The sequence below is a fragment of the Onychostoma macrolepis genome, chromosome 13 (genome assembly GCF_012432095.1).
Source record: "Onychostoma macrolepis isolate SWU-2019 chromosome 13, ASM1243209v1, whole genome shotgun sequence".
NCBI lineage: Eukaryota > Metazoa > Chordata > Actinopteri > Cypriniformes > Cyprinidae > Onychostoma > Onychostoma macrolepis.
In genome coordinates, this window is record NC_081167.1 from 8,695,519 (window position 1) to 8,721,891 (window position 26,373).

The following is a 26,373-nucleotide window of genomic DNA, read 5'->3' on the forward strand; positions in this document are numbered from 1 at the left end:
AGTGAGACAGGAAGCGAAGTGGGAGAGAGAGGGGGGGCAGGATCAGGAAAGGTCCATGAGCCAGGACTCAAACACGGGACGCCCGAAGCACAATGGTGCTACATTTTTTGAAGCATCAAAGGGGCAATTACGTAACTGTCAATGGAGGGACAAATATTTAAGATTTCATTAAAAATGTCTTCTTTTGTGCTTTTAAGATGAATGAAAGTCTTACAGGTTTGGAACGACATGAGGGTATGACAATTCTCATTTGTGGGTGAACTATCCCTTTAATGCATTCAGAATAACATCAGATATAACAAATTAAATTATCACTTATTTTACAACAAAATCTTTTTTGTTATTCTAAGCATTTGTAATTGACACTGAGGCTTGCTAATATGCTTTTTGGCTAGTCTCTGACCTTGAAGGAGAGGACACCAGCAGCTGGACCATAGTGTTTGAGAGTCTGCCTCGATCTTTCTGCCAGCATCCTCTAGATGGCGCTGTTCCTCTGCCCACGAGCTGTAGATGCCGGCTGCTCGCGTGTGCAGTGTATGCATCAGGTCTAACAACTATATGGGCAAACAGGCTGTTTTAATAATCACTGAACACTCGGGGGCATATCTGGTGTATTAAATTAATATTTGCTCACTTTCATTTTATTAATAGGGACAATAGAAATGATTGTTATACAACCACTACTGAAACATGACAGGTAAACAGGTGGAAAGAACATGACAAAAGACAAAATAAAATAATAATAAACGGAGCAATTCCAATCATGCTATACATTTGATACTATGTTCAGACATCATGATATTGTTTTTATGTGCACTATTCAGGTTATGAATATGGGGAAAGCATGCTTCCCCGGGCAAACATCACAAAGACATATCGGGTCATACTGCAACACAAAAAAAAAGAAAAGAAAATTAAAGCTATATTTGAATAATTAATTTTTTGTAATATGCCTTTTTAAAATTACAATTAAGAGCATATTTCTATTAATATTTAATGACTCAAAAAAAAAACTTAGTCATTACTGTGATGAAGCAATAAAAATAATCTTGGTCAGATTATTTTTAACAGCAGTGCAACATACTATGGATTTTCCAATATTTCAATAATACATTTTTTTCTGCATTACTATAATAAAAATGAGATTTGATAAGTAAGAAACTAAGAATTAGAAGGTGTGAAAAGTAGTCATGAATAAAAAAAAAAATTATGAAAGTAATTCTCTTTAAGCAAAATATGGCAATATAAATTAAGTTCCGTAATAATATAATTGTATATATAAAAAATAATTAAAATGAAAACATTTAAAGATAAAAAATGAATACAAAGTTAGCCTTAAAAGGAAAAAAGTACAGATAATCTTTAATTACAATGCAATAGCAGCTTCTCAGTAAGATTCAGACAAATTTGTATTAATATCTAATAATATCGTTTGAGCTTTTTTTGTCAGCTTCTAAATTTTTGCTTGAATACTGCTGCTGTTAGAGACCTAAAAATTTACTTGTGTTTTTTTAAAAATCATATTACTGCTTACTTTAAATCAATGTGTACTTAATTGTGAAATACGTGGACTATTGTTTTAATTGTTAATTAACTATTAATTTTGTTAATTCATTTTCACATTTAATTCACATTTAACTTTTTAAATAAAGCTCTGCTCGATATCATTTTAGTTTTTGCTGTGGTATCAAAACTTGTTAAAGAAATGTGAAATTGTACTGGTAGTAGTACTGACGAGTAATATTTAAAAAGTTCTAAAATGAAACAAACCTCAAAGTACAGCATGAATATTTATTTTTCTACTATAGTCTAGAGTTTCAAATGTGAAATGATCACATGGCTCTCCCCCACCGAGCAGACCAGCAAACATGACGATGGACAGATTTAGGAATTAGGGAAAGGGCTGTTGTACTTACGTCCAGACTAACCTGAAAAGACACCGTGTGGTAACTGGCCGGCACGCCCTCATCTTCCTCATCATCGCTATGGGAACGGGCGGGCCGCTGACTGGACGCTTTGGTTCTCCGCGATGTGCCTTCCTTCTCGCGTGGCTTCTTTCGGAGCCGGCTGGATTTGGAGTCATATTTGTGGCTCTTTTTCTTCTCGTGGGTGCGGTACCCTGTGGAGGGCGTGGAAACAATCAACAGAGTGACTAACAAGGGAAATCAAATTAACCTTTCAAGTGCACACCACCCCATTCTCACAATTGTCAAGCACGGTAAAAGCTTGCACCGCTTGATGAGAATGAATCACAGGTGCTGATTTTATTTTTTTTTGCAACCTTTTCTCCATGTGACTGCCCGTCTTCACACCTTTTCACTTGCTGGTTAGAAGAACCTGTCTCTGACAAATCTTGGTCAATTTTGGGATTGCAATCGAAAATATGGGTTCTGTTTCCAGTGAAAGAACAGAGCAGAAATCTACCATATCATTAACACAGTGCTGCATCCATTAGATGTTCAAAACTCAAAACTTTGATCTGCCGCCCTCAAAGTGAGCATGTAAGCCCCTGATGACAACAGGTATCTTCCCATGTAAACAGAGGCCTCCAGCTCATGAAAAGGCCATGCCGATTGGTAGAGCAGAGCTACAAAGTGCTGAATGAGTCTTGACTAAGCCTACTGTAGATCGCCGACCACCCCGGATAGAAGAACTAAGAGACAGAGTGAAGGATAAATGGAGAGGGCACACAAGACAGTTGAATTGCCCCCAAGTTAAATGACTCACCAGTGGAGCACAGCTCAAGATACAGCACTAAAGAGTTTACAGGCACTGACACATCCAATTACAAAGGCATGGAAGTGAGGCAGACACTCTAATCCCTCAAGGAGTCAAACTTCCAAGATGAAGTTTAAATAAAATGTCCTCCAAAAGGTTTGTTTGGAATGAAAATTTCAGTGTTTGAAATGTAACTTGTACTAAGGCAACACTCAATATTTTGTTAATGTGGCAGCATGTAAACTGGAGCAATGGCTGTGTCATGTGGTTATGTAAAGATGATAATTCATATTCATTAGATAATTCCTTTGTTTCACACAAGATGGGAAGGTTTCAGTGTCAATGATCGCACACCATATTCAGCAATGAAAGTACACAAGAAATAGCCATTTCAGATCGCATGCATAAGCAGGGGGCATTTTAATCTTCATAAGGGCATTTGATTTATAACTGTATTAAATATATTTGTCAATAACTCCAATTAGAAAAATACACTATAGGGCTGTTACCAATCAAATAAAAAATTTTTTTTTTTAAATATATATAAAGCTTAACTATATCATATGTTAGAAATTTAACAAGCATGAATACAAGGGGATTTTTTGATCTTGTATCTTGAATTTTAGGGAACTTTTATTCATTTCAGTGGCGTTTTTACCAAAAGCCCCAGTTAATTTCTGACTCTGGTACTTTGTTGTATAAGAAATACGTACCTCCATTAAGGCTAGCCTCCACGAACACTCGTATGGCTTTAACACAAAGTTCAAAGTTTTCTGGAGTGACATGGGCGGCATCACGTACGATGAACGAAAGCGAATCCATGCACTTGATGAGGGATTTGGTGTCATGCAGACCCATGTCCTGCCCAAGAGTTAAACTGTATTGGTTAATGAGAGGATGGGTCAGGGGCTTTGAACCTGGAGTCACTGCTGCTTTAGATCCATCCAGATCATCTTTACCCACCTGCCCAAAACAGAAAGAAGTTATATGTCTATCCAAGTCAACATGCATAATAATGATAAGGCATACACTGCCCTTAGTGAGGGTGGATCTGTCTCTAACAGACTTCCTGTCTGGGGCTTTATGTGAACACTTACCACTAGCCAGCCCACATCCACATCGGTAGCTGAACGAGGTATTCTGGATTTGCCGTGTTCGGTGTAAACCTCAGAGTCAGACGTGTATCCCCGGTCAAGACTAACTTCACTCTGATGATATGAACTCAGTTCGCTATCTGACTGAGCGCCTGGAACGAAAGGATTACACAAGATAAGCCCAACTGGAAAAGGACTTTAGGCCACACTCGACTGTGTCTTGAGGTGCATTAACAGACAAAATGGTTAGCAATGACCGAATCACCTGTGTCATTGTCTGGGTTGGTGTTGGCGACCTGCAGGGCAGCCGGCGGTTTGACCCCAGCCCCGATGCACTCCAAAAGTGAAAAGAGCGTGTACCAGTCATCAGTGCAATGGATGTTGGCAGCATTGGTTTTAAGCAGCTCATGCAAGCCATAGGCCACCTCTCGACAGACTCTGGACAGGACGTGAGGCTTCATCATCAACAGCAAGCGAAGAGAGAGGAGAACCTGTGCAGAGAGAGGGAAGAAACCGCTTAGCTGCCCATTTGGTCCGCTTCCCACGTTAGAGTTTGTACTGTATGTGTCGAGTATGTGTACCTGTGAGCCTATGTCCTCTCTGCGCAATAAGCGTATAGCGAGTCTGAGCAATCCCACCACTGCTCTCTCCACCAGGAAGCAGCTCTCGCTGGCATGGACGCATAACTGGTACAGATGATCCCGTACCGTTTGCCAAACACATGATACTCTGTCCCTGCAAACACACAGTCATCTCTCTATTAAAATCTACAAGCTGCCGTATCTTCATCTGAATCATCGACTAGTAATTCTCAATGACGTGCAGTACCTGTTTTCAAGAATAATACGTAGCAGCATCTCCAGACAAAAAGCAGCATCTTCTTCATCATATGTTTCCTCATCAGGGGTCACCGAGATGAGAGCCTGGAAACATACAAAATTACATAATGAACAAACCTTTAAGTAATACTGCAAGTAATACACTAAAGAAAGAAAATGATTTCGTTCTTGTATACACCCAACCTTGCTAAGTGGACCTCACCTTCATGAGTTCCTGTAAAGACTCCAATTGCAGAAACTTGCTTTCGGTAATCAGCTTTTCTGGGTCACAGTGCTGACGTGAAGAAAGAAGAAATGTGAGAAAATTCTTTTATTCACATAAGCCAGCATATTTTTCAGATGGAGTAATGATTCAGACCGACTTTTTACCGCAATGCCTTTTGTAAGTGAATGTGTGTTGTTCTGTACCTTTATGCAGAGCAGGGCAGCTTGTTTGGCCTCCTGGTTCTCAGTGGAGGGGCCTCTGAGCCCAGACTGTTCACTCAATGTTAACCAGCTCACAAAACTCAATACAGCCGACTCGCCCCTGTACAGCAGTAGAAAAGAATAGATGAACTTAACTAATTCATCCAGGACCTTCACAGACCTCAAAAAAGAGCTGTTTTAGATTCAGATTCAAAATTAAATAGAGCTAAATGAAATTAAATGAAATGAAACTTCCAAGACTGGTCAAGATTTGTTTTTTTTCTTTTAGCAAGATTTAGATATTCTGATCAGGTGGATTACAATTTGACACAAATTATGACATTTCACAGATCACGATCAACATTACTGTTCTTGTAAGACTTCTATGGCATCACACAAACATCAAAATGGCTGATTTTCACTTTTAAAGTGTAAACGCAAACAAATCTAAAGTGAAACACGTTCATTGACTACATAGCATACCCAATCTCTGCAGCATCATGGTACATTATGGTTTGGTGAAGAAACACATAAAACCGAGCAATACTACTTATATGCATCTTTAAATTTATTTTCAATGTTTTAGTACTTTGTAGAATCAAATGTATTACTTGTGTGGCTAAATGTGCATATAAGGAATAAAAAAATGCCACATTTCACAAAACAAATGTGAGAATGTTTTCAACATGTCTGTCAAAATAAGTTAAAAAGTGCATATATTACTGCACTAGAATTCACAGGTATAATAACTATGTAATAACTGTGTATTAACTATGTAATACCTAAAATAAACAATGCATTATATTATGTAACGGATGAGAATAACAGATCTTTAGAGCCATAGTGCTTTTAATGTCGATCACTAAAAGCAGCTTGTCTAAAAAACCTGGAAGCATGTGTGTGAAGAAAAAAAAAAAAGCTGAAGTACTTTCAAAGATTATCTTCAATATACCTGTTCAATGGTGTCTCTTCACGTTGTAAGGAAATCTTCTCATTAGGGTCCACAAAGTCCTCAACCTTTCAACAAGAATGACATATTTTGTCAAATTTGACAGTAGGTGGCACTATTGCTTGATTTAAATAGGACTACTTTCTCCTAAGCATGCAAGTGTTTGTTAGGGGATTTAAAGTGATATGTTGGCACTCCCATCTCACCTCAACCATGGACTTGGGTAAGAGCTCAGCCCTAAAAAGCTGCAGCATGGAGTCCATGATGTTCTTCCATCCTTCTCGTAAAATGTCACCATGACGATGGGCCAGGCTGAACACGGTCTTGGCAGCAACTTGAGCCTTCCTGTTACTGCCAAACACAGTGGGCAGGTTCTCTACAGACTAAAGGCACACAAATCCCAATCAGAGCTGTTCACTCATGACTTAAAGCTGTTGCAGGAGACTGTATGCATCTGATCAGGATGCTTTAGGTCTTACCTCAGAGCTCAGAGTAGTAAACTTGCAGAGTGAAATGATTAAGTTATCAAAGACATCACTGAAGCCATAATGTGCAGAGATCATGGCACATTTCCTAAAAAAAAAAAAAACGAGTGTGGCATCTTCATCAGAATCGTTTGTAGAAACAAAACTCCGGGCAATCATTAAACAAAGTTTAGTTTTGATTTAAACGCTCTGTGCAAAACCAGTCTACCAATCTGTAGGTCTTACCTGAACCCAGCGATGGCTTTCTGAATGATAGTGTCATCTAGGCTCTTGTCAAAAACGTAGGAGAGGGCTGCAATGGTGGGTCCCCAGGTCATGGTGAAGAGGTCGCGGTCGTAACTGCTTTCAGGCACATGCAGAAATATCCCTTCAGACGAGGCTCCTCTGTGCAGCAGAACACTCCACACATAGTTCTCCTTCACCAGCCCCGTCTGCTCGTCAGGCATCACAATCTCCTCGTTCCTGCAGGACCACATACATTTATTTCGGCTTATCCCATCTGAGCCATTGTATACATCAGTCTATCCATACACTTATAGACCAGAGACATGAGGTTTATAACAGAGATAATAAACATCAGAGCTCAACAAGAAGGACTTTTTCAGCTGTTCAGATTTGTACATGTACTTATAATAGGATCCATTAAATTAAATCAACAATTAAAGTAAAGATTTTTACATTGTTACAAAATAAATTTTTCTTATCATATCAGAATGATTTCTGAAGGACTATGTGACACTGAAAACTGGAGTAATGATGCTGAACACTCAGCTTTGATCACAGGAAGAAATTACATTTAAAATATATTCAGTTATTTTAAATGGTAATAATATTTCACAGAATTAATTTTATTGTATTTTTGGATCATATCATGCAGTCTTGGTTAGTGGAAGAGACCTCTTTTCAATAACATTTAACATCAGAATTTGCAACAAAATTCAATACCAAGACAATCAAATGTTAATTTTGTGAGCCATTTGTACATTATCAACAGTCAGTGGGTTAGAAAAAAATATATATTTATTGTATGGCAAATTACCAGTTATATTTTATATAATCATATTACAAGTGTTCAATAAGTAAGAGATAATGAAAACTTTATGAGAGCACTAAAGCGATAACTAACTTGATGGCATTGTAGATGTCTTCCAGCATGTCTTGATCAAAGTCATTTCCTCCATTCACACCTTTGAGATTCTTCTTGAATTGCTAGACAAATAAAACAAAACAACAAACAGGAGGAGGAAACTGATTAAAATGCCTTCATTCCATCCAATTACAGCAACATCCTCCAACTATCACCTTTCAAATCCAATAATTGGTCTCGGTTTATTACTGCTGGTGTCACTTAATAGGTGTTAGTGTTAAGCAGGCTGGTCTAAGGCCAACCTCAGCTCAAATAAACACACAGACGTCCGCTGCTGAGTGATGGCGTTAGGCCACTGTTTTACTGCATACTTTCTTAATGGCAGGTAAAGCAAGGGAAACCTGAGCTCCCCCACGAGAGAGGGATGAACAGAAGGAGAAATAAACAGAGGAGTAAACAGAGGGTCTTTCCAGGACTGCATTTTCCATGGCTGGAGAGCCGGAGCAGACGCACACACGCTAGCTGACACGGAGACAAGACAGCTGGACGCGCCGTCTGCCAAAAGCCCAGTCCCGCCTCGTCTCCTTTCACTTCGCTGCCGCTTATCCCCTCTGTGCTCAGGCTGAATACCTGCTGATTACCATTCCCACTGCTCCCTGTATTCCTTTACATCACCAGTGCTTTTAGCAGGAAGATCTGTGTGATCATCTGTTTAAATGGATCTGGTGCTAATGCATGGAAAACTCAAGGTGTCCGTGCGCACTGATGCCACCAGCCGCAGCCATGTATCCAAGCGTGAATCTCATGAAAACATATCCAGGTCACATTTCACATCAAAACAAAACAAAACAAAACAAAAAAGGCAAAAAAAGAATTTATTATTAATTTAATTTAATTTATTTTTTATTTTTCATTTTGACCCATGAAGGTGAAAATCAAGCATATTTCCATCCATTCTTTTCGCATTTCCCATTATTATCATTACTGTAATACAGTAATTCTATACTCATTACTTAATATTTTCTATGACTAATTATAGTACTGTAATATCATTCCTAAACAACAAATACAATACATATATGTACACACACACGTATACATACACACTGTTCAAAGGTTTGGGGTCGGTAAGATTTCTTTCATGTTTTTAAAAGTATTTATTGCGTTTTAAAAGTCTCTTATGCTCACAATTGTTATTTGATTTAAAATACAATTTTAATATATTTTAAAATGTAATTTATTTATCCGCATCATTACTCCAGTCTTCAGTGTTGTGTGACACTGTTTCCTTCAGAAATAATTTATTATTTGAAATAGAAATCTTTTGTAATATTCTTCTTTTCATAGTTCTGTAATGTCATTTCTGATCCCCAAACATTTAAAAAGTAATGCATATATATTTTCACATTTAGGTAATCAGAATTTTTTTTTTATATATATAATTATGGTAAATGACAACAGGATTTTTGTATTACATTTTGACATTATGACAGTTAAGCAAATGTCATTTTGCTTATGTCAACGACAACATTTTTCAATATAAATTCATAACTGATCACTTCTTTTTTTGCTTTTGGTGTAAAACTTGCTTTTTTTTTATTGGCCCCCATGAGATTCACCAGTAGTTTCTTATTGTAATACAATTGAGAATGATAGAACTTTAGTTTCGGTGAAGCATGATATACAACAACAACAACAAAGAGCAAAAACTGAAAATCTTTCTTCAGATGATGCAAGTGAAGGCATTAATAATATGTTTGTAAATGTGTGACTGCTGTGGCTGAGCTTAAAGCTCCACTAAATCGTGGCCAGTTGTTTGAAGCACGTAAAAGTGAGACATGGCTACATAACAGTAATCTGCATGTGTGGCAAATCTAGACAGATGGTTTCATAACATACTTACATAAATAACACGTAATACACTTATCTTAAACTGTTAAGTCATAGAGCTGAAACTGATCTCTCAGAAAGGGATTGCATGTGTGGCCCTAAACATGTGAATGACTTTTGGATGTCCCTGTGGTTAACAGGAACATGTGTGGCTCACCTCCAACGTCATGGGGATGTTCTGCTTTCGAACATTATGGTTGTGCTGATCAGTGTTTAGCATGATGACTGCATAAGCCAGGGCAAAGCCAGCGTCGTTTGACTGGAAGGGATTACTGTTCACTTTCTGCACACAAAAGAACAAGGCCATACAATTGACTGCGAGCGCAAGAATAACATCATCAAATCACCTAATATGTACGCTCATCTTTACAGGAGCGTTTTGAAGATCATTCGCCACTAGAAAAACATAAAAGGGCACAGTAATTCCTCCGGGATCTCCTACTAGTGTAAATGTCAGACACTGAATCCATTCCCGTTTCGATACATCGCTGCTTCGGGGAGGGCACAACCCCCTATGTCTACGTGGCATAATCACGTAGTGATTGAGAATGGCGCCTAAGAAAATAAATTTCTACGAATACTTTCCAGGTCACACACAGAGCTGCCTTTAATATGCAGTAAGTGAGCGTGTTCGAAATGTCCTCGGATCGCCTGAGCTGCTTTCTGCAGGCCAGATGGATGTGTCTCACTTCCCAGTGCAACATTTTCCTCTTCCCCGATTACCTGCGTGACTAATGACCCCGTCCTTGATCCCGAGCGAACTGCTGTTCTGCTGTCCCTAATTACCTGATGATGGGGCCAGTTGGTGGCCGGGATTGCCTTGGAGTGTGGTAATGGAAGAACTGCAAGAATGCTTGTGTCTGTGACTGCAGCGAACCTACAACCTATTTAAAGAGTATATGTGTGTGTTCCTGCTCGAGTGTATATATATATATATATATTCATGTCAGTCCTTGCCAGTCCGTGCTTGTGTGTGTGTGGCAGCTGACTTACTTGCCAGTTGTCAGTGAAGGTTTCCAAGAGCCGATGAATGACAGGCGCTTCGCCAGGAAGACGGAATGCCTCCAGATACAAGCGGAGCGCCTCGTCTATGCGCAGGCCCTGGAAAGTGAACGTGCTGAGGAAGAAATAGAGATGGCCTTAAAATAACATTAAGGTACAATTATCTCAAGCTCCATACTGACAATTACTTTGAGCCTGATAGTAATCATGAGCGAGAATAACATCTATAGCTAAAGGATCACATCCAATTTTCAGGTATTAGACTCAGACAAGAAGTTGGAAAAACAAGAAGCTGGTGTTAACAATGTCAACACCACAACCATCTCAACTACTTGATTTAATGGTCCTACCAACTCGCTTTAAGCCTGTAGACCATGAAAATGTTTTTATAACATATTTATATATACACATACATATATACACTTATGTTACCAAAAAGCCTAAATTAAATCTGTACATCACGTAAAACTATTTCTTCAGAAGGCCTAGATTAAACCGCTGGACTCATATGGATACCTTTTAAGATATCTTTATCAACTTTTTGAAGCTTGAAGGTTTGGTTGCATGGACTTTCAAGTTTCTCAGGTTTCATTACAAATACCTTCATTTGTGAAGATGAAAAAGTCTTTGGAACGACATGAGTGTGAAGGTTTTTTTTTTAAGGATGAGAGTTTTGGTGAACTATGCCTTTAAATAAATCCCGTATGAGGGGTATTCAGTGGTTATTCTCATTTGATTTTTAATACTGTAATAAGAGTACATTTTCCACATTTTATTCCACATTATAATAACAAATTAATTTTTCTGTTAACACTTTAGTTTAGGGACCAATTCTCACTATTAACTAGTTGCTTATTAGCATGCCTATTATTAATATAATACCCTCATACCAAAAAACATGCAATAAAAAGGAGGTTTACTTGACAAAACTGTCGAGTAAGTCAGTGTTCCTGCGGTCGCTGATAAACTCTCCGATCATCTTCTTGTCCAGGCGGGGGTTCTCTCTCAGCCACTGGGCCACTTCATTATTGTCCATGGGGCTGCTGAGCAGGCCTTTCTCCTGCAGGATCTGAACGCCCTTCTTGGGCTTCTGATTGAACTGCTCTGTACCCGTGATCAGAAGCTTTGAAGTATGAAGAAAACACATGCAATTTTAGTACAAATTTGAAGGTTTTAAAATTCACAAAGCAAATAACTGCACATGAACAGCTCACCTTCTTCTTGTTCTTGATCTCTAAAAGTTCCTGAGAGTCTGGAAGACAGCTGGTGAAACGATGAGGCTTCTTCAAGCTTTTCTTCTCTGCAGGATTAAGACAAAGCAGCATTTGAGTACTTTAAATCCCTGAATGTTTATTGCAAATCAGTGAGTATTTTGTCTTAGTTGTTTGTTGCATTTCACAGGCAAAACATCAGTAATGTACCCGTGTCTGTCTCCTCCTGGTCCTGTCTACCAAATCTCATCTTCTCTGCCATCAGATGACCACTGGTGGGAGGACAGGCAGTCCTCGTGTCTGACATTACAGCATTATGCCCATTAGAACTGGGTGCAGATTTGCCAGCCTCTGTATGCAGTGAACAAAGGAAGAAGAGTTTGCCATTATGAGAAACAAAAAAGCTCATTCCTTTTTTACATTTGTTACATCGTTTCTGTTAGTGTCTCTCTCTTGGATTCTTGATTCTGCCCACCTGTTGTTGAATCGGTGATTGTATTGACCGAACTGTCTCCTTCTACCGTCGTTGATTCTGACTGGTCCCGTTGTGCAGCGCTGTTGAGCACTTTGGCCTGACAATGAGCCTCTGTGCTGTCAATCACTGTCAGTAGGGCTTCGAGTGACAGGAGATGGGTTGTGTAGAGCTGCCCAGACACTGGAAAGGCATTCTGGAGTACAAAAACACTATTAAATCAACTTCATGATAAATGTCAGAAACGTTCAGGAATTTGAGGTGAAACCTCTCCTGTAAAAAAATAATCAAGGAAACAAAAAAAATTGCTACATGCATTTTGCTAAAGCATGTAGGCTAATCCTTGTAGCAATGTGTTTGTAAAAAGGTTTCTTTGAAAAATTTTAATTGTAAATGCAATCATCAGCCTATGGCAGTTTAACAGTTTAAATGTAATTGTTATGAACCAGGAGCACAGAATCATAATATGATGGTTTATGGTTTTAGTTACTATAAATAAAATAACTATTAATTAAAACATTTTTCATTAAAAAAAAATTTTTTTTTTTTTTTTTTTTTAATTATAATAGTAGTCTTAATGTTACTAAAATAACATTGACACAAAGTCGAACCAAGTGTATTTTACACAATTGATACATTTTCAGTCCATTATATTGTCATTATGTGAACTAATGATTGATTTATTTATTTTTTAACTGTGTAGCTCACAAAATATTTATCAAAAGGTAATGCAATTAAACTTTCCATAACTAGAGGCACCAAATTGTATCCAAGGACTATTTTCAAACTCCAGATCTATTTCTTTGGAGTCGCTCACCTTAGAGAGCAGTTTGGTGAGGTCCTCAAACAGGTTGGAGCAGTAAAAGTCACAGTCATAATTTATGTAGAGCTCTGTGACAAAGCTGGGGATTCTCCAGAGCTGCACGATGGCTTCGAGGGCCATCTCCTTCATCTCATAGGGCATTTTAGGGTTCTCTGAGGTAATGATGTCCATTAGCTTCTTCAGGTACATCTGTGGAGACATACAAAGAGTGACTTCCTGCATCTAAGATGACATCTCACCACAGGAAGACCATCATTCAGTCACATACCTCAAGCTGAAACTTTAGATGTTCTCGCATGCTTTCAAAGAGAAGAAAGCACACGCGTATGGAGGCGGCATACAGATTCATTCGGTCCACGCTCAACAGCTACAAAGAGACAGGGAATATTTACTACAGCTGAAAACAAGCCAAGAAATGCACAAGTTAGGTTAGAGAAGAACAAAGTTTCACCTGTATGAGGTGCCTACAGAGCTCATCTTTGACAAGACAGAGCAACGACTGGTAGGGGGCGATGTGTGCGGCTTCTAGGGCCACGTTCAACAGCTGGAGGCCCATGTGCATCATCACATCAGAGTTATGGCGGTCATGTGGGTTGGTGAGAGAGATGAGGAACCGGAAGAGCTCTCTCAGGCACGGGAGACCGTATGGAATTAGAGCAGCACCTGGGAGAAAAACAATGGTACCAATTGGTGTGAAGTCATTTTGGCGTCAGGCCTTTGACGTGAATTTTAGATACACTATTCCTCTTACCGTCTTTCTGGGTTGACTGTGTAAAGCGCACACCTCTCGGGTTAACGTAGTCCATGTCGTGAACCGATGCCGAATCCGACTGGTCAGCCAGCAAGTCTCGGTCCTCCAGGACTTCAGGAATGGACTCGACTGAGGCCGACTGGGCACGCTCCACTTCCCTGCCCTCAGACTGATGACACAGTACACCATACCATCAAGCTCTGAACACATGCACTTGGATAGTTTATTGACGGTCTTAGGGATACCTGTGATTCCAGTCTGCCTGGCTCTGCGGAGGGTGTCATGGGAGTGGTGGCCGTTGAGCTGCTCTGCTCCAGGTCTGTGAGATCTTCCTTTGATGTGGTTTTAGAGCCGTTGTCTAAGCCACTGTCAGTGGTGGGGCTGGAGATGGAGGACGCTGCACTGTCTGAACCAGGAAGAGTAGAAGAACCTCCACTGTGCTGCTCTATGAAAGGAACTCCACCTGAAATAGACACAATGGGATGAGGATAGGGTGACAGCACATGCTATTCTGCTTAACATCAAAACAGGATGATATACTGAATGTTCAGAGGATGTTTATGATGACAAAATACATTGTACACAAAATGCATTTCAGTGAAGGAATTCACTATTCCTTCTTGTTTCAAGTCTGGCAAGTAAGACAGCGTACTCACAGAGATATTTTAATAGCAAAGCTCAAAAGCTAATTAAAAAGTGAACATTTAAAAAAATGGATTAATTTAACTGTGACTCAACTATTTGCTTGAGTCACTACTCAAAAAATGTCCACAGAAATGTCCACATAAAAATACTGCTATTTATTACTATGTATTGGTACATATACACCACTATAAGTTTGGGGTCATTCAGTTTTTTTTTGTTTTTGTTTTTTAATTAATAGTTTTATTCAGCACGGATGCATTAAATTGACCAAAAATGACAGTAAAGACATTAATAATGTTACAAAAGATCTTGGTAACACTTTACAACAAGGTCCCATTTGTTAGCATTTGTTATTGCATTAACATTAACACTAAGCAAGACATTTGTTACTGTATTTATTCATCTTTGTTAACATTAATAAAAATACAGCTGTTCATTGTTAGCTCAGATCCATTAAATAATATTAACAGATACAACTTTTGATTTTAATAAAGCACTAGTAAATGTTGAAATCAACATGAACTAAGATGAATAAATGCTTTAGAAGTATTTTTCATTGTTAGTTCATTTTAACCAATGTAGTTAACAAATGTTAACAAATGGCATCTTTTTGTAAAGCGTTAACAAGATTTCTATTTCAAATAAATTATTTTATTTTTAGCATTATTTTAAATTATACCAATATTTTACAATATTACTCTAAATGTGATCAAGTAAATGCAGCCTTGAATAGCATAAGAGGCTTCTTTCAAAAACAATTAAAAAAAAATCTTACAGACCCAAACTTTTGATCACGTAAATGAAAATGACTTAAAAACACAAGCTGAATCTAACTGACTTATGTTGGTATACCTGAAAGGTTGTTGGTGAGGGTGCTGGACTGGCCTGGATCCATCTGTCCTGAGGGACTGCGCACCATGTGACGAGGAGGGCGGGGAGAACGCTTCTGTTTCTTCCACTTGGACGACTCGCTCATTCCCCCGGCTCTCATCTTTAGCTTCAAAACAAACACAGACTTGTTAAATCAAGCCAAACGCTGCAGTTCACTGCACAAAGAACCAGACAGGAGCGCAAGACGAAAACATAATCTCATGACACCTCAAATTACCATAAAAAACAATGCCACCACTCAAAAAGATGCATAAGCACACACAGTCATCTCATTTTATCAAAAAAAACCTCTTGGGTCTTTATGTATGCTGAGGTGATACTTTTATCAGTATATAAATGTTTAAATCAGCAAAACGAATGTGATTTACATACAGGATGTTATTTGTACAGGGATGAGAAGCAACAAAAATGATTCTGATACCAGTTACTTAATCACATTAATGTTTCTTTTATTATTTTTGAAGAAATATCTGACAGTAGTGCACCCTCAGACGCAGAACTGAATGATGTGATTCTGGAGAAAGATGTTTTTTCTTTTTTTGTCAATTTTTAAGCAAAAATGTTGTTTAAGAATATAGTTATCCCCATTTCCACAATTCAAGTAGCAAAATTATTTTCAACAGTAGGTTTCTACAGTAACAAATCAACACATTTGTGGTAATAATGGCTTTTGAAAATAAAGTTTGTCAGCATAGTGTTATAACTGTATTTAACGTTCAATTCAGATTTCAAGCTCACTACTCAGCTACCCATTCATTCTCCTACAGGGAATTTCAAAAAGTCTTTCAAAAACAAATATTGAAAATCGGACAAGACCAAGATACAGGACTGTGTACTTAATGGCTTTAATTTAGAAAGAACTAGAATCCCATAAAGTAGGGCTGCAAGATTAATAGTATTTTATTCATGATCACAATTGCTGCTTTTCTGAATTGATTTAATATAATCGTCTGTAATATATTCCCACTTGTTATTTATCCTGAAAAAAAGTGCACAATTTTTTTTTTTTTTTTTATTTGACATTTCCTTTCTCCTGAATTAGTAACAAGCCTCCACAAGCTTTCATGCTTGTGGTTGCCAGATGTCAAGAGTTTAAATTCCCTAATCAAAGCTTCTCTCTTAAATGGATACATTTTCTGCCCAGTGTTTTACTTAATCTTTCCAAGCTGGCAACCTTGCGCACATGCTCTCTCCACACTGGGTGCTGAATAAATGCACTTACGCAACATCTGTGCCACAACAGAATGCGTGTTGTTTTAATAGAAAAAAAACTTAACAATTTGGAATTATTGTAATCAACAAAAGGAGTTTAACTGCTTTTTAGAAAACCTTCCTGAAGGTTTTACAGGTTTTCATATAATATAGACTGTTAATGTAGATGATAATCCGCAAACTACAGAAAGGTAAATTTATTCTCTTGATTTATGCTTATGTGAAGGTGCAAATTATTACTTCCAGAACTGGATTTTTGCACTCTATAGTGGTGCAGGAAACTGTCTAGCATTTTAGTCTGGTTTTTCATATGCATTAGCAGAAGAACGCAGTTAAATGCGTTTTTAATTAAAAATACATTAAAAATAACCATCGTGTCAAATAACCATCTAATGCTCGTCTCAGCTTGTTTCACTAGCTTTCAAGAAACACTGTATTCAGTGAAGATAAGCCCAAAAATACAACAAAAGACTTCAACCTGGACCTGTTATACTGTCAAAGCACTGTCATAGGTTAAATACATTGGGGTTGTACAAGGTTAAAGTGAGTCTGATCGGAGATGATCTCTTCTTCCTTACCTGCACTCGTTTGTTTTTCCATAAGATATTGTAAGCCTCAGGAGAGAAGGGGCAGGCCCCGGGATTAGTGATGGACATATCAAAAGCTCAGAGGGAGACGCATGACATGGGAACACATAGAACTTCATGCATGGGGTGTACATGGGAGAAATCGACTCGCATACCAGGACGACATCCATGCACACACATTCATTATCAGGAACTCAATAACACACCCATTCAACGACATTAACCCGATGCATCTCTGAGAGGAAATGGGGGGAGTAGCACCTCAGCATACGTTACAAACAAACACCTATTAATTGGGGAGACTAACCAAGGATAAAAAAATAATAATAGGTGCAATAAACAGACCAGGAACACATAGAGCATGCAAAATGGCAGTCAAATAGGATTGCTGGTCTTTAAAAAAATAAAACAAAAAAACCCACTCGAATGAATATAAATTCAAATACAGAAAGTAACATTCAAATGAAACTATGGAACCAAAATGAAAATATGAAAATAACAGCCCTGATGTGGTTTCACCTCAACTGTATTTGCATAAATTATAAAGCTGGACCTAAACTTGTAGGTATGTTACATTGTTTAAACATGACTGTTCATCTAATATTCTTTCTTTAGAATGAGACCTCTCTCTAAATTCACTTCATACTCATTTGAAGTATTATTTACAAACCCTAATATTTCCATATTCAAAAAACATTTTTTAACAAACCATAGAAAGAGCTATTTGCACATTTCCGTGTTTTTTTTTTTTTTTTCTGAAGGGATGTTTTGGGTCTAGAACAAGTTAATCTTCATTGACAGCATCTGTAGCACAAAGTCAGTTACCACAGACCAGGGGTTCCCCTAAGATTTTTGCCAGCCAAACCCCTTTGACAAAAGATTTTCTTCAAGCATCCCACTGAGATTTTAAATTAATAATAATTTAACACATTTGCATGACATGCAGGGAAACTTAATATTTTGTCTTTGTAAATGTTTTATATATATATATATATATATATATATATATATATATATATATATATAATTTATTTTTTTGTTTGTTTTGTTTTGTTTAGTTTTTTTTTTTTTACTATTTTTAATTTTTATAATTATTACTTTTAAATTGCTTATTTAAAGTAAAGTAAAGAGAAAAATACTGGGATTAATTTGGAATGTACTGCAAATTGAACTATGATATGATAAATGTTTCATTAAAAAAACCATCTAATGAACTCCTGTTTCAAAAGCACAAAATTCTTTACTACTTTTTGTCTGTGAATAGTAATACTGAAATTATTTTAAATTTTTAAGCTCATTTTTCAGTTTAGACAACACAGTTTTGTCTTGAAACATGAATAGAACCATTGTGAACAAGAAAAAATGACATGCTACAGATGTTGTCAAAATAGCTTAAATTATATCGGATGGAGAATATCCCTCTAAAAAGATAATGAGAACTAATTTTTGTTGCTATGAAAAATGGCTGCTTTAATTCCTTAGCGAATCTCCCCACCATGCATTCAAACAAAGCCATGCGTCCCGGCGTATTTAAATGCACTAGCTGCAACCCAATAAAAAACTGCTGTATGTATTTAATGCATGTAAATGTGCTATACCCTCTCTAAGCCCGTCTGATTGGTGTTTCTAGGCTGATCTGCATAAATAAAATCCTGTGTGTCCAGAATACAGCCTGGGATCTGCGAGTTGGAACAGGCAAATGGGCACAGGATGAACTCAACAACAAAAATCAGGTATGAAAAGACAGGAGAAGAGAGAGTCTTTGATCCCTAAATAATTGAGATGAAAAGAAGCAAAGGTCTTTCAAATGCAGAACCAACTGTGGCTGGAAAACACTGTTAACTCTCACTACATACTATTTTCCATCTCCTGACCTGATGGATGACACACACACACACACACACACACACAGGTATAATAATTATGCAACAGCAACTGACCTCACTTATGGGTATGGAGACCTCTACGTAACAAAGCTCATAAAGTAAATGAGAAATGAGGAAGGCAGATGGGAAACGGGTGTAAAGGGTTTGGAGGGAGAATGGAGATCTGGGAAGGATTTTATAATTACCTTCTTCATGTTAGTGCCCACATAACTCTTGGCCTCCTCTTTGAACTGTGGCAATCTGAAAAACAAATATTACAATATTACAGAGAGGTACTGCATGCATTTATGGCAACACTTTTTTTTTGAGTGTTATAGAGGTGAAGAGTGACATTTTTTAACTACTACTAGCACAAATACAGAACCACAATCGGTGTAAGTGGCCCAGCTGGGTGTGACACAAAATTAAACCAATAGCATGAGTTTGGGATGAAACAGTGTTTGTCTGACCAAAGACAGAGAGTTGTTATTAGGGATGCATCGATCCGATATTCAGTATCGGCTCCGATACTGGAATTTTCTGCAGATCGGGTATCGGTCAGACGAGACCGATTCAAATCCGATATTGTGCGTATACTATTCTGTGTTATTGTTCAGCACCACGAATGCACAAAAACATTATAAAGCACCATAAAGTCAAAGTTCAAGTGTTCTGAAGCTGTTTCATAGTTTAATGTGAGGTAAAGATGAATATTTAAGTCGTTAAACTCAAGTTGACGTAAACTCTTCTCTCCGCTGCGGCTGTCTGTCATCCTCCATTCAACATTCAAACTGCGTGTAACGTTCAGTTACTACAGTCAAAATGATGAAACTCTCTTCAAGAGCGCTCAATAACTGAGATTCCCTGTCGATACTCCACTCGTACTTTCGGGAAAAAGTATTTTTCTCCTGAACTGAAGTCTTATTCAATCACGCAGTGAAACTGCACGACTATTGGTTCGTGCAGTGTGTAAAAAACGAACCAATGTGTCGGCAGCGGAGCTGCACGAGCCTATGGCGACGAAGCCCGCCAAAGCCCGCCAGAATGGGCGGGGCATCTGGCTATATAAGCGGCCGTTTCGCCATAGGATCCTCAGATTTCTTCTCCTTCAGCAACGACGACTTCGCCTCGCTGATCCCGGAAGCCTGCTCGCCGTAAACATGCCCCCTACTCTGCTCGCCTCCGTACTTCCGCTTCATCCGCCCTCACTACAGTTGACGGCGCTGAAGAAAAGGGGTACGAGAGGATGCCTCAACTAGATGAATCAGTGGCTGCTCACCTCTGCCCACCCACTGCCATCGGTTGGAAAGCAAAAGCCGCCCACCCGTCCAAGCCATGCAGGACCACTTCAGCGCTCGCTGGACGCTCCTACGCTTCAGCTGGACAGGCGGCTTCGGCGCTTCACTCAATGGCGGTTCTACAGGTCTATCAGGCCCAACTCCTCTCTGCCATGGACGAGTCTGAGCCATGGACAAGGTCGCCTTCCTTGATGCCCCGATTTCCCCCAATGCCCTCTTTGGACCTGCGGTGGAAGGATTTGCTGAGTGTTTCACAGAGGCACAGAAGGCGTCACTGGCAGGAAGTGTCGCATGGCCTAAGCGCTCCAGCTCCGCAGCTGCTTCGAGTCGCCCTAAACCTGCGCCGACTCAGCAGCCAGCGAAGCCTGCACCTGCCGTTCCTGCCCCTCAGTCTGCCAAGACTCAGCAGACGCGAGGGCGTTCCCGCTCGGCCAGACGCCAACCCTTCCCGAAGCGCCAGGGCCCCCGACCCAAGATGCAGGGCAGGAAGAGGAGAGGGCCAAGTCCCGCCACGGCCGGACCACCCACCAAGCAGCCTCTCTTAAACCTCTTCTCACCCCGTTCATTTCCGGGTGCAGAGGGAAGTGTGTTTGTTGCAAATACAGGGCCCGTACAAGCGCCTAAGCAACCATCCACTGTGATAGTGGAAAAAATAAAACACAAACTGTAACACAGTTCGTAGATCGGGAAGAAGGAGGCGGGAACCGGCGAACATTTAAACAAAGTTTTAATAAAATAAACAAACATAAAAGTAAAGCGGCAGCCCCTCACGGACGACTGCCACACATAAAATACAAAATAAAAGTCCAGGCCTGGTCCTCTCTCGTCTTCCACTGTCGTCACTCCTCCTTTTATCCTTCCGGAGCTCCTCCGTGGGACTCGAGACCGGCGTGACGCAGGTGTCGCTCATTATCATTAACTCCACCGGCCTCGCTCCGTTCCCACGGCTCTCGGCCCCGCCCCACTCGCCACACAAACATTTTCAAAAAGAGAGCAGATTTCCTCTTCCGCCACTCACGAGTGCCCTTGCCGGGCAGATTGAACCAAGGAGCGGATATGTTATCTCAGAGCAATGTCCCCTCAGAGGAGTGGATGCTCCATCCGCGGACGGTTCGGATGATCTGGAAGATCTTTGGCAGGGCAAAAGTGGATCTTTTCGCCTCCAAAGACAGCTCTCACTGCCCAACTTATTATTCGAAGGTCAGGGACGCGTTGGCCCATGATTGGCCCGACCTCCTCCTTTATGCATTCCCTCCGATCGCCCTGATCCCTCAGGTCATCAGGCGGATCAAGGAACAAGGACACAAGGGGTGCGTCCGAAATCGCATACTTCCCTACTATATAGTATGCGAAAAACAGTATGCGAGGCGAGTAGTATGTTCGAAATCATAGTATTCGAAAAATAGTAGGCGAGAAGTACCCGGATGACCTACTACTTCCTTCCGAATTCTGTAGTAGGCATACGATGGACACTTTACTATCCCATGAGGCCACGGGAGAGGCCGCGTCATATTCGAAAAATGGCGGAAAGCCGCGACGCGGCTGTCTTCAAGTGTAAAGTACCTCAGGGAAAAACATTGTTGATGTTCATTGTGGTTAACTTGTACTTGTTTAACATCATCCAAGTAAACGGCTGACTTGTTGAGGGTTTAACAAACAGATGAAACGATTGTGTGAATTAGGTGTAAAAAGATCTCTAATCATTACCGATCAGATGGAGTTACCTTAACCTCATTGTAGTACATCAGCTTGTTACGCTGCTTTCTTTAAATAGACGGTTCGTTAAGCGTTAAGAATTTAAATCATTAACTATGTTCGCGCAGTGAAGTGGGCTCTTTAAATTTTCTCGCTGTTGTGAAGACGCATGACACGTGACAACATCAACCTGGCGGATGTAGTACGTCCGAATTCCATTCATACTACCCTCATTCATACTATATAGAACATACTTTTTTAACGGTCGAGTAGTACGTTCGAATTCAGATGTAGTACCTACACAAGTAGTATGCGATTTCGGACGCAGCCAAGGTTCTATTGGTGGCCCCCTTGTGGGAAAACCAACCTTGGTTGTCAGAACTGGTTCAGCTGCTAACAGCAGCCCCCTGGCCCGTGCCCCTGAGACGGGATCTCCTCTCTCAGGCGAACGGAACAATATGGCACCCTCGGCCCGAGCTGTGGGCTCTCCACCTGTGGCCGTTCGAAGGGAGCCTACCAGCCTCCCAGAGCGAGTGTTAAACACCATTTCTGAGGCTAGAGCCCCGTCTACAAGACGCCTCTACACCCTTAAGTGGTCTGTTTTCTCCACTTGGTGCCTAGACCGCGGTGAAAACCCGTCTACCTCAGAGTTAGCGGTGGTTCTGTCCTTCCTGCAGGAGCTGCTGGATAAAGGACGTTACCCCTCCACACTCAAGGTGTTTGTAGTAGCTATAGCGGCCTTTCATGCCCCTATAGCAGGCCAATCAGTGGGCAGAGACAACTCAGTTGTCCGTTTTCTGAGGGGAGCCAAGAGGCTGAATCCGCCTCTTTTGAGGGCCCTCCTTTTGAGCCGCTTCAGTCTACGAACCTTCAGTCGCTGTCGCTGATAACTGCTCTGCTACTAGCACTAGCATCGGTTAAGCGAGTAGGAGACCTACAGGCGCTCTCTGATAGCCCTGCCTGCCTAGAGTTCGGGCCCAATGACTCCAAGGTCGTCCTGAAACCAAGGCATGGTTACGTACCCAAGGTACTTTCAACTCCATTCAGAGCTCAGGTCATCACACTCTCCGTGCTTCCTCCTTCTGAGGAGGACCGGGAGTTGTCCTTGTTATGCCCTGTCAGAGCTTTGAGGATCTACTTCGAGCGTTCTGCCTCATTTAGGCGTACAGAACAGCTCTTTGTTAGCTTCGGTAACCGCGTCAAGGGGCATCCGGTCACGAAGCAGAGGCTCTCTAAGTGGATAGTGGATGCTGTTACGCAGGCGTACTCTTCCTTGGGCCTACAATGCCCCATTGGAGTACGAGCCCATTCTACTAGAGGCATCGCCTCGTCATGGGCCTGGTCTCCTCTATGAGTTTAGCTTGCTTAGCCCGGAGCATACTATTGAACTTCCCTGTGGGCATTAAATGCTTATGGAGTAATATTATGCAGGCATTCCTCTGCCTTAGCACGGCGTGATTAAATTGAGTTCCCATATGCATCTTTATCAAGACGCAGTACGAGTGGAGTATCGACAGGGAACGTACTCCGTTACTGTCGTAACCTCGGTTCCCTGAGATACGGAACGAGTACTGCGTACTTTGCCGTGCCAGACAGCTGCACGACTCAGTTGTCGCTTCAGTCGAAGTAACCTGAGGATCCTATGGCGAAACGGCCGCTTATATAGCCAGATGCCCCGCCCATTCTGGCGGGCTTTGTCGCCATAGGCTCGTGCAGCTCTGCTGCCGACACATTGGTTCGTTTTTTACACACTGCACGAACCAATAGTCGTGCAGTTTCACTGCGTGATTGAATAAGACTTCAGTTCAGGAGAAAAAAGGCTTTTTCCCCATATGCGTCTTTATCAAGACGCAGTACTCGTTCCGTATCTCAGGGAACCGAGGTTACGATAGTAACCGAGTACGTTTAACACTGTTAAAAGAAAAGGCTCAAACTATGGCACAAATTTAATAAACTACACACCAATATCTCTTTCCTTTATGCTTTGAACTTCTCTATGTGGAGCACTCCGTGCTGCTTCAAGCACATCATTCTGCACACGGAATGCTCATAATCACTTTGTGCCACTCTGTACTGGAGCTTTTCTTATTATAATACTTTTTCACAATGAAAGATTATTTATAGCGTTTCTTGTTCTGTCTTATGATAGGACAGACAAAGAAAGGCTATTAATAATCTAATGTATAGCAGTAATAGAGGCAGCAACATATGATAGATAGGACATTTAAAAGAAATGTATTTTAATGTTATAGTTTATATTTATTAATAAATACATTTACTTGTTTTCGTTAATGTATTTTACAACATTACAAACAGCAATGTGTAACATTTTACCAGACTTAGACCTACACTTATTCACTTTTATCCTACACTTATTCACTTTTATTTGTTCCCCTCTAAATAATGCTATTTCACTAAATGTTTGGATTTTATAAAATTGTGCACTCGTGATTTTTCTAGAATAACTTTTGCTGCTAAATTATCCACTAACCTAGTTTATAATAGTATTTTTGTCAGTTTATGATTATATATTTTTTCATTTGTTATTTTTCATTAAAATTAAGTTGTCTATATTTAGTAGATTGTGCTTAACACACACAAGAATGATGATCAGGTCAACACACAGAAGTATAGAAATTCTATATTGATTTAAAAAAAAAAAAAAAACTGTGCTGGTATCGGATCGAAATTGGCCGATACTCAGAATTTTCTGGATCGGATCAGATCTGAAAAAATGGTATCGTTGCATCCCTAGTTGTTATTTTCACAGTTCTGTTCTGGTGTGACAAGCTCGGCAGAAAAAACACAGTTCAGTTTTAAAGGTCAACGTCTTTCAAAAATGTATTTTAAAATGATTCTCTAATGTACAAATCAGGGCAAACTCCAGACAAGCTTAGGATTCAAACCTTGAATTTGTTTCATAACTGATAAACTTTGTACTTACAGAACTGAATTGAATTAATACAGAACTAAATTGGGCTAAATATCGACAGTATTGCCATCTGAATATCAAATTGTTTCATAATAGATCAATTTTGTAAAATTAACTGTTACTTTCCAATGTTTATTACTATGAAGCTGCACTGAAACAATCTGTATAAATAAATGTAAATAATATAAAAAATAAAAAAAAACATGACTTAAGGGGGCTACAGGGAATTGCTTAGGTGTCTGTGGAAATTTTTTTTTTTCTTCTGGGGAAAAAAAGGTCAGAAAAATGTATTTATAGCTGTCAAAGTTAACATATGTAACTTTGATCAATGTAATTGATCTTAATTTAGATCAAACAAGGGTTAAAATAAAAAAAAATAGACAAGATATTAAATACACTTACTTTCTAAAGACTAGATGGAATAATTATTCACAAATAATCATTCGGTTTACAGCCTTTACTTTAAGATTCATGCATCTCACATTACTCTTAAAAAGTTTTCAATTTAATGCAAAGTAAAAATTAAGTGCAATATAAAAGACAATTATTTAATTTTGGAATTGTGTCTTCATAATTTGATGCTTAATAACTTTCTCATACAGTGTAAATAGGTCTTTATGCACGTAATTTTGAAGATGACATATGCGTCATATATTTTAGAAAAGGAGTCTCTTGCAAGGGTTTTAATCATTTTCTGGGGGCTTTGGCATTAAAAAGTCTGAAAATGAAATACTCCAAATGTTCCGAGTAAAATTCGAGCCACATCTAGTTTCCCAAACCGCAGATTAATTAACTCATTCAGGAATCATCATTCCGAGAAACCTCTCTAAAACCAAAATGGAGGAGGGACAATGTCCGCAGAGTCAGCATCTCTGTTCCCAGGGCGTGACTTTTGACCCCCTGCGCTGGTTCATTAGCTGAATTAGATGGACGATGTTCTCAGCCTCGAATGCATTGTCTGCATGTGTGCGTGTTGTGTGGACACTGCAGCTTTTCCTCGAGTGAGATGTCAGCGCTCGCACAGGCAGGCTGGGAGAGACGGCTCCTGATGTTAACTCTGCTCCGCGTTAATGGAGTGTTGTCTTGCCGGCTTGATTATAGGATGATCTGTGAGTCCAACAGATTAACATCCCTAATGCTTTCAGCAGTCTGCTTAAGCCTCCTTCTGAGCACTCAATAAGATCCGCTGTTCATTACTCTGGCTCTCTCGACCACACACACACACACACACACTACATTCACTGCTTATTACCCTTAGGCACACAGAAATACACACACTCATTATTAAGGCCTTTCACTCCCTCATTGTGAAGGCGACGTGTACAAGAGGGTCTGGGCAATAAGAACATGCACAATGGGAGCGGCAAACTCAGGTTGTGAGTTTGTGTGCGTGTGTGCATTTCTGAGATTAAAAGGTGTTATCAGCTGTAATTAAAAATTATTAATGAATGCTACTCATCTGAAGGACGTTTATACTGTGTGAAATTATAAAAACAAACAGAGGATGTTTACGTGGTTTGAA

The 26,373-nt window shown here is 39.6% G+C and overlaps 1 protein-coding gene across 3 annotated transcripts in view; it reads right to left on the reverse strand.

The window, feature by feature from the left end:
- The window catches only part of gbf1 (golgi brefeldin A resistant guanine nucleotide exchange factor 1), a 90,847-nt gene that overhangs the window by 8,267 nt on the left and 56,207 nt on the right, over positions 1–26,373 (reverse strand). Inside the window, exons 8-35 of one of the 3 annotated variants that reach the window (XM_058794841.1) lie at positions 19,133–19,187; positions 18,660–18,740; positions 15,224–15,368; positions 13,972–14,189; positions 13,727–13,895; positions 13,427–13,638; positions 13,244–13,342; positions 12,970–13,164; positions 12,156–12,348; positions 11,891–12,031; positions 11,684–11,769; positions 11,390–11,592; positions 10,461–10,584; positions 9,625–9,750; positions 7,617–7,699; positions 6,716–6,952; positions 6,485–6,578; positions 6,212–6,388; positions 6,009–6,073; positions 5,060–5,177; positions 4,854–4,925; positions 4,641–4,735; positions 4,394–4,547; positions 4,078–4,303; positions 3,816–3,964; positions 3,432–3,681; positions 1,917–2,119; positions 404–554 (exon numbers count right to left, since the gene is read on the reverse strand). In XM_058794841.1, coding sequence (XP_058650824.1) covers positions 404–554; positions 1,917–2,119; positions 3,432–3,681; positions 3,816–3,964; positions 4,078–4,303; positions 4,394–4,547; positions 4,641–4,735; positions 4,854–4,925; positions 5,060–5,177; positions 6,009–6,073; positions 6,212–6,388; positions 6,485–6,578; positions 6,716–6,952; positions 7,617–7,699; positions 9,625–9,750; positions 10,461–10,584; positions 11,390–11,592; positions 11,684–11,769; positions 11,891–12,031; positions 12,156–12,348; positions 12,970–13,164; positions 13,244–13,342; positions 13,427–13,638; positions 13,727–13,895; positions 13,972–14,189; positions 15,224–15,368; positions 18,660–18,740; positions 19,133–19,187 — 4,121 coding nt within the window. The remainder of the gene's footprint in view (positions 1–403; positions 555–1,916; positions 2,120–3,431; positions 3,682–3,815; positions 3,965–4,077; positions 4,304–4,393; positions 4,548–4,640; positions 4,736–4,853; positions 4,926–5,059; positions 5,178–6,008; positions 6,074–6,211; positions 6,389–6,484; positions 6,579–6,715; positions 6,953–7,616; positions 7,700–9,624; positions 9,751–10,460; positions 10,585–11,389; positions 11,593–11,683; positions 11,770–11,890; positions 12,032–12,155; positions 12,349–12,969; positions 13,165–13,243; positions 13,343–13,426; positions 13,639–13,726; positions 13,896–13,971; positions 14,190–15,223; positions 15,369–18,659; positions 18,741–19,132; positions 19,188–26,373) is intronic. The other 2 variants (XM_058794840.1, XM_058794839.1) reach the window with 2 other exon arrangements.